At 32.1% G+C, this 8,523-nt stretch overlaps 1 protein-coding gene across 3 annotated transcripts; it reads right to left on the minus strand.

The window, feature by feature from the left end:
* Positions 1-1,438: 1,438 nt before the first annotated feature.
* On the minus strand, positions 1,439-6,750 carry LOC131599996 (DNA-(apurinic or apyrimidinic site) endonuclease, chloroplastic-like). Of its 3 annotated transcripts, none has more exons than XM_058872227.1 (12): positions 6,623-6,750; positions 6,325-6,450; positions 6,130-6,230; positions 5,945-6,024; positions 5,550-5,786; positions 5,054-5,379; positions 4,082-4,192; positions 3,420-3,557; positions 3,262-3,309; positions 2,659-2,739; positions 2,091-2,250; positions 1,439-1,820 (listed from the first exon to the last, which is right to left on the minus strand). In XM_058872227.1, the coding sequence occupies exons 1-12, from the start codon at positions 6,662-6,664 to the stop codon at positions 1,699-1,701; spliced, it is 1,572 nt and encodes a 523-aa protein (XP_058728210.1). In that variant the 5' UTR covers positions 6,665-6,750; the 3' UTR covers positions 1,439-1,698. The 3 variants fall into 3 exon arrangements, with proteins under 3 accessions (XP_058728210.1, XP_058728211.1, XP_058728212.1); XM_058872228.1 differs by having other exon boundaries at positions 6,325-6,442; positions 6,623-6,733; XM_058872229.1 differs by lacking the exons at positions 1,439-1,820; positions 2,091-2,250 and adding an exon at positions 2,282-2,513.
* Between the last annotated feature and the right edge of the window lie 1,773 nt (positions 6,751-8,523).

An 8,523-nucleotide genomic window follows, 5' to 3' on the forward strand; every position in this document is an offset into this window, starting at 1 on the left:
TTTTTTTTTTTTTTTGTTTTTACATGTTTTTTCACCAAATTCAACCGGTTTTATTATAACATGATTTTAGTATTTGAGCATTATGGATTCTCTCACTACAAACTTACATTATTTTTCTTTTTTTTCCTGTTTCATTAGAAACTCTCACAACACATGTTAATATTTTCTATTTTTTTAATATAAAGGATCACTTCAAGTGATAATGATAATAATAATTTATTGGATTGAGAATGATAGGTGAATAACAAGAATATTTAAAAATATTATTACAAGATTATTCTTAAGTAGATAAAAGAATATTGATTAAAGTTTTATGATTGAATATTTTAATCATTTGAACACGTAAGTATATTTAGAGGTTAAAGGTAGTGTATCGATAATTTTATACTGTCATTTAATTGAGATTTATCAATCAATTATATCACATAATTTTTTTTTAAATAACAGTGTGACTTGAGACTTAACAATTTTCCTATAAAAGAATATTGATTAAAGTTTTATGATTGAATTTTTTAATCATTTGAACAGATACATAGATAGAAGGTTTTAGTTTTAGAGTTTAATTTATATACACTGACAGTGTAAAATTATTTTACACGGTCATCCAATAAAAAACTAATAAAGTGCTTTGTCATTAAAAAAACTTTTAATTTAAAGTGTGTTTTATCCTGATAGTGATTGATTGACAGTGTAAAATAATTTTACACGGTTAGTGTATGAACCTTTTTCCCTTAGTTTTATTGAATACTCTGATGTTTATTTATTAATAACTTGGTTTTATTGAATATTCTATTGTTTATTTATTAATAATTTGACAAATCAATGAGAAGGGTGAATTCAAAATAAACTCCAATGAAAATTAACAACTTTCACATAAATTTTAACATGTAAATTTTTTTTTAAATACATTAAATTATAAAAAATAAATGAACTCACAACAATTTATGATAAATTATATTGTAGATATCCTAACTCAAATGAAATAAAATGTTTAAAAAATTAATCAAATTATGGTACGAGCTTAAACAAAATAAAATACTTATTAATATTTGATAAATTGAACTTTCAAAATCGATTATACTATGATAAACTTTCATACATTAAATCTAATATTTCTTAACTTAACTTACAAAATAAATTTTTTATTTCGAATGTTGTATCCAACCGCGTGGGTTTGCATTTACATGCACGTTAGACACATCCACAACATTCTCTCTTATGACTGAGTTCCAACTCCATCACTTTTGGGAGTGTTTCAGAAAATGGAGAATAGGATTACATATAAATGTCTCACAAATTGCAGAGTTTTTTTTTTTTTTTGGTTATTGAAATAGAGTATGTTAGAAAAAGAGTTTCCCTAGCATTGCTGTTTATATATGAGAGAATAGAGATAATGTGTTGGCTATATCTCTTATGGTGTGAGATATGTTGCCTCGAGTGATTTTGCAATCCATGTGATCTTTTTACCTTCCTAAACCATTGAATACAATACATTTTCCTTAGACATTTAAATTTCGTCTGCATGATCTCTTTAGGAAAATGATCATAGTATGTATTACAAGGATAGCAGAAATTTCCAGGATGAAGCAAACACGACAAAAAAGCAACCAAAAGAAAAGCCCTTCTGGAGGTAAATAGGCTTCCTCATAAATCAACATTCTCTACAAGCTCAGAGTGATCAGTGGTTCAATTGCAGATTCAAAGCTTCATAACGAGGCCGATTGGACAATGATCGCTGCCAATGACATCAGGGAGAATATAGGAATCATGAACTTTGTCCGCTATGGATTCTGAGACAAGGAAATAATCAAGACGCCATCCTGTTTAAAATTTTGAAACAAATCATTGAGAGAACAAAGAAGAGAGTTTATTTGAAAGGAATTCAAAGTCCACTCAGATGATTGATAATAATTAAGATATTAGTTAGCCCACTACTGATTGAATGAGATAATAATCACAATCACATGTCATGTGTGTGCTTCCTCAAAATTAATTATCTAACACATTGCAAACATATTGCGAATTACGATTATACGTAATTTTTTAACGAATAGAATCTACTATGAAATGAAACAGTATGCTATAAATACCTCTGTTAAACTTGCGGCCACCATGCCGATAACCCCAATAAGTATATCCAACAACACCAGGATGCTGCCTTCTGAAGGTATCTACAAATCCCTTTGACAACAAATTTGTTTCAAATGATTTCCTCTCTTCATCTGTGAACCCAGCACTCCTTTTGTTACCCTGTGCATACATCTAACTATCAGAATAACTTATACTAACTTTTGATTATTCATTATGTTATAAATTTAAATTTCATCTTGTCTTCGAATTCGCCAAAAGTATTATGAACATGTGACTTCGTAGGTTGCTAGCCTACTTCCGAGTTGTAATTCTCATAACACTAGCAGGAACTCAGCTATTACATACTCCCCTAACAAGCTAGTTGTCCTCATCAAGTATCCAGTATCCCCAAGATACTGCGAGGTAAAGTGTTTCTTAGGAACCTGCATTACGTGTGAGACACCCCGTGTTGTTATTACTATATACACCAGTTCAAGAATTTACCAGACGCGGCAGATAATTGTGCTTTTATGCATATTTGTAATTATAATGATATTAACCAGAGTGCTGATTTGCAAAATCACTTACAGCAGGGTTGTATATGTCTATCTCTTCATGAGCACAATTCAGATCACCTGTCAAAACTACAGGTTTTGACTTTTCCAGCTCCTGTATCCACCAGAAAATGAATCATGAATCTTATAGAAAATCATTTATCCAAAATGAATATTATAAAATCATATGGAAAAAGGATGTAAAACATAAGGAATCAATCTGCATAAGAACTTGACAATGAGTTTAATTGAACGAGAAGTAACCATGTTTCAGATTCCCAACATCATTAATAATTTCACAATGAGTTTAATAATCAATATAAAAAGATTTAAAAAATGATTTAAGTATGTTTTTAGTCTTTATAAAATACTCTCTTATTAAGATCAGGGTGTCCAAAGTCCAAACACATATATACATACAACCCAGGAACCTTGACTGTGTGAAACTCCAATACAACTACAATAGCTATATCATAAACCACATATCTTATAAATGACAAAACAAAAAGGTTAACAAAAGATGGATGTTGTATTCTGACAAGACAAGGAAATGTAATAGTATTAAACGAATGATATATAATATAACAAAATTAGTTAAGCTGTAGTGCATTCGATGAGGTAAAGGAGTAATTCATACTTTCAAATAATTGCTGAGAGCTGGATCCCATTCGGTCACTCTGTAAGACTAGATTCAAATACGGAAAGATGAGTTGGATGAGGATACATTTGCTAGATTTAAAATATAGGAGGAAGAAAAAGAGTTAGAAATAAAGAGTGAAGTAATTGAATAAGTACCAGTCTTTTCAAGCCATCTCCAGAATTAGGCACATATCCAGTTATCAGATAAAATGTATCAAACTCTACAGTCACAAGTCTACCCTCACTATCATGATCAGATATACCTAGGCCATATCTAACTGAAAGAGGCTTTATCTGCCAGAATTTCAGTTAAAAGAAAAAAATATTAGAAAAATAATCATAAACCGACCACATTCCTGCATTTTATGAATGAAGTTGCAAATGGTTGGGCTGTCCTGATAGAATGGAAATTCTGTCACCTTCAGGCATCAAACTTGTTTCATGAAGTTAAATGATTAAGAAGCAGAGCAGAGTACCAACAAACATAATATAAGAACAGATGTAATTAGGGTAAAGCTTTGTTGAAAAAAGAAAACGACTAAAGTAGGCGGTGACAAAAGCTTTCAAACCAACTAGTTACAAAATGATTTTATATTATCATAAATCTCATTGACAAAATCTTCATTTAGAAAAAAAAAAAGTGTACAACAAATGACACTATAATAATCATGCACCAATAGATCTTCAAGATCATGAGTAAAATTCGTCGGGAGTGACTACTACAAATAGCCTTTCTTTTAAATGTAGAAAAAAAATATTTAACACTATGTAGCAAACATTTAACTAAGTATAAAGGAGTATGAACATAGTAAACACACCCTTGAGATTATTGCTGTTCCAGAATAACCAAGCTTAGAAACACTGCATGTCCAAAAGCTGTTCTCATAGCCATCTAGCAGTCGCTGTTTTATTTCCTCGATATCCTTCTCCTGTTAGCATGAAGGACACTTTTAGATGTTTTTTAAAATAAATTAATTGTGATTGAAGTATATGATCATTTATCATGTACTTTCAAAAAATTTAAAACATCAAAATATAGACTTAGCCCTCCCCTCCAAAACCCAACTCCCAAACAAACCCTTAAGATTCTGCTGTAGCATACAACTATTAGAGAATTTTCATGACCAAGAACCACCTCAAAACATAAGTCGTTATACAAGTGATTTATGTCCCAATGACTCGTTCTTACAATCACTTCAAACTTAGAGGTCCTTCAGTAAGTCTGCAATTTGCAAGTTATCTCTACAAGAAACATTCACCAAATTTCCAGAGACCAAACTAGTTGAAGGTGCAGAAGCCATTGGCAGAAAAGATTGAGTGAAAAAAAACATGTACCACGTACCACAAAATATGTTGAATGCCTATATGTTGTTGCATGCCAGTCTCTTACATAATAGCATAAAGCTCTATCTTTGTTGTAATACAAGAACATCAAAACTAATAACTTTACATTAACTTCTTGAAAAACCAAAATAACTAGAATACTAAGATATTCAGCAACCAAAGTGAAACAGTTTCATGTTTTGAAAAATAAAATAACTAAATTCAGCTTTTTCACCACCCTTCTTTCTTTTTAGTTTTTACTGATGATATCTCTTATTGTTATTCACTTGAGGAAAGTATCTTTCTAAATCCCAAAAGCAAAACTAACTTGATTAATAAGAGAAAGTTCTTAAAATCAGTTAGTTCTTAGTTTATTTTTTCAGCAACCATCAAAATGTACATAACTCATCTACAGCATAACACAAGATGTATTATGAAATAGGCGTTAGCACCAATATTCCTTCTACCTGTAGTTTAGTTTCTTGCAAGCACAATACATCGAAGTCTTCCCTTTGGGCAAGTTGAAGTGCTGAGAATCCCTCTAATTTTAGCAATGCTCTCAATCCATTGACATTCCAAGACAAAAGCTTGACAAACTTTGTATCCCGAGAAAGAGGCGGGGGTCTCATAGTTCTAGGATTATACGCAATCCAATCCTTTTGAGGTTTCTTGTGAGCAAGAACAGTCCATGTTTCAGTTTGAATAGTGGTTGTTGTACTGATTTCATCCGATTGTGATACAACGCTAACAACATCTGAAGATACTTTTCTCTTCCCCCTGGAAGGCTTAACATCTGACAAAAACACCCATAGATGATTAATTTAATCACTACAAGAATTGCACTTTAACAAAAATTGACAAGCCATGAGACAAATAGAGGAACGTAGAGAGACAAAGAATTATGCTAAATATTTCAGAATCAAAAGTTTATAATTCTACATAATCTAGAGTTTAGAACACAACCTGAAACCTCGTCTGATTTAACCAACAGCTTCTTTTTGGTCGTCGCTTTGACAATTTTGCTTGCGGATTCTGATTGTTTTAACCTTTTCTTACCCTGGTTAAGTTCAACTTTCTCTAGAGTATCATTAACATCATCCACAGGCTCTTCATCCGATACCTTTTTAGCTTTCACTTCTAAAGATGTATTTTCAGAAGAAATAAACAGCCCTTGTTTGTCTCTAGTTGGAGAATCTTGTTCTGCAGAAACACAAAGACAGCTTGAACTAGTCTTTTAAACATCAACAAGGAGTTTAAGGACTTTGCAGACAATAACTAAAGTTGAACAAAATAAAAACAAAACAAAACTCTATTTCCTCCCCTCCTCAAGAAACAGTAAAACTGAGTGAATGTTATACCACACATATTATTGTCCATGAAAGTCTTCAAGGCAGACAAAAGATCCTCTTTACGACCTTTGGCAGGAACCCCTATACTCCTGATAATTTAAAACCATTCCCAAATTATCAACAACTTCAAAATGTTGCTTGAAAGTAGAACTAAAACAGTAGCTACATTTTAAGGGCAAAGCACATCTACTTACTTTAATGTCTTCCGGAGTTCGGGAACAGTCATGGTGTCTACTATAGTAGGGTCATTTCTTAATCTTTCAATCTCAATGGAATAGCTATCAACACCATTTTCCTACATTATCAACTAATAGTAAATAATAAGAAAGAAATAGAGACAAAAATGAGGGTTACAATATTGCTGAAAGTGGCATAAAAATGAATCAGACCTTAAGAATATGATGGTTAGAAATTGGTTGTGATGAACTTGAAAAGGGTGTTTTAGAGGCCATTGGTTTGAGAGTTGGATGAGAAAGCAAGGTCTTAGAAGTGAAATGCTTCGGAATACTGCAAAACTACAACATTATTACTCAGTTATAGCTTTGAGATGCGAATAACATACTCCAACGAGTGTGTGAGTGTGTGAGAGAGTGACACAACATGTTGAATTTATTATAAAATCAGTTGAAAATAAAAATCAAACATTTATTCTAAAGAAAGAAAAATGTATTTGAGAAATATAGAAACCTGGAGAGATTGATAGAGGTTCAAGAGACGGAGTTGTTTCATGTCATGTAAGGTAAACACCCTACAGGGAAAGAACCGAAAAGCAACACACGCTCGGAGTTTATGAGGATGGGTACTAAACAAAATAATTTTCCTATCAATTTTATATTTATTTAGTTTCTTATTCTTTATTTTAAAATTTTAAACTAACTATATTTTAGAAACATTCTGGAGAATTTAAATTATTTACCAAACATAAAGATAAGAAAAATATTCTTGACAATAATGTTATCCGGAATAACATTTTTAGGATTATAATTTTAATCATCGAAACAAACACACTCTAAATAATCAATCAATTAACTTGGCGTCTTTTTGGTTTGCATCAATGGATATAATTTTATTTTTAAAACAAAAATCTTAAATGTTAGTAAATATACTTACCATTTAGTTTTAATTTTTGACGTCAACCCTCTGTTACAAAAATAACGATGTGGTTAATGTAGCTAATGTGACGCTACTCTTTTAAGTTTCAAGTGTTTTATATTGTTTTTTCCAAAAATTCCCAATAAATTCCAAACAGTGTTTAACACATAGCCCTTCTAATTAGGGTTGGAAAAGTTTGAAACTCAAAAGGAGGGAATTGTAGTAGACAAAGGGAAATTGTCACAGAGATAGAAAAAGACATCTTTCTATTATACACGCTTCATCCATTATTCGAGTTCAAATTTTCCTAGACAATAATAGTGGTAGACAAATAGAGCTATTGACTGAGATAAAGTTTGTTTATTTTGTCATCTTTTTTTGGTGTTTGTTCTTGAAAATCAAATGTTATATTTTTGGTAGTTTTAATATTTAAGCAATTTTTAGTTTTTATTTCAATTTTGAATTAAAAGTACATTAGGGTCTCTTTAAGTTCATTAGGGTTTTTTTTGTTTGTTTTATGTATTTAAAGATCTTTGGCATGATTATAAAGATTATCTTCGATAATAATAAAATTCAGAGTTTTCTTTTTTCTTTACGATAGATTTGAGAGCTTATCTGACAGGTTTTGCGCTTGCAACCTATGTTTTTATTCTAGGTTTAACATTTGTTATTCCCTAAAAGTTAATGCAAAGAGCTTGCACATTATAACCTCATGCGCGTAGTAGTAGTTCAACTGACAGTCCACGTGCCCGACATGTTCGTCTGGATTCTCAATCATATCGTAGCTTTACAGCTTTAGAGGTCTCTCTAGCTACCTCAAAGTTCTCCCGCTGAGGATGTGAGCAAACAAGGGATTTCTTGTTCTGTTATGGGGTCGAAGCATCTTCTTCATACCTTTCTTTCCTCGGGGGTCAGATGACTTCTGCAGGAGTATGACTATTGTTTCCCCTCCTTGATGAGATGAAGGGGTCTTGTGTCTATGGTGTCGCCGACGACCTTAAAATCTCTTTTTGATGCGTTGTAGTTCTCACGGGCACTGGTTCAGGTATGCCAACTTGGTTTCTTCGGGAGGCCGCTTCCTGTACGCTACTATTCTTGTACGCTACTATTCTTCAAATTGACGTGTTGCATGCTCTCTTCAATTTTGCATAGCTTTTCTAATATGGCTTTTGAATTCTAGTATTGCACCTTGTTATGAACATTGCTCAATCGATCATTTGCTCCCTGTATGCCAATGTTAGTTTATAGCCGTTAAAGGTCAGGGAGCATATATAGTCTAAGTATCACAAGTAATAGCGGAGGTCAGTGCGAAAGTTCTCCTAGATGAAACTCTTGTGAGGAATCCAAAGAACAGAAGAGTTTGGAATACTACTTAATTGTCTCTCTTTTGAGCAGAGTCTTGTGGTGATGGATCAAAAGGATATGCTACTATGACCGAATATTCTTCTATTTGAGGGAGATGAGGAGGATCTTTTGTAGCTTCGACAATTGCAGCT

This window comes from Vicia villosa, linkage group LG4, assembly GCF_029867415.1.
Source record: "Vicia villosa cultivar HV-30 ecotype Madison, WI linkage group LG4, Vvil1.0, whole genome shotgun sequence".
NCBI classification, from domain to species: Eukaryota; Viridiplantae; Streptophyta; class Magnoliopsida; order Fabales; family Fabaceae; genus Vicia; species Vicia villosa.

Excerpts from the sequence above, each read along its gene's own strand:
- LOC131599996 (XM_058872227.1), bottom strand. The coding sequence starts at position 6,664 with ATGAAACAACTCCGTCTCTTGAACCTCTATCAATCTCTCCAG. Across the intron at positions 3,558-4,081 it reads GAACAGCAATAATCTCAAGG|ATAAAGCCTCTTTCAGTTAG; the intron begins GTGTGTTTACTA and ends AAATTCTGGCAG. Across the intron at positions 2,251-2,658 it reads TAGACATATACAACCCTGCT|GGTAACAAAAGGAGTGCTGG; the intron begins GTAAGTGATTTT and ends ATGTATGCACAG.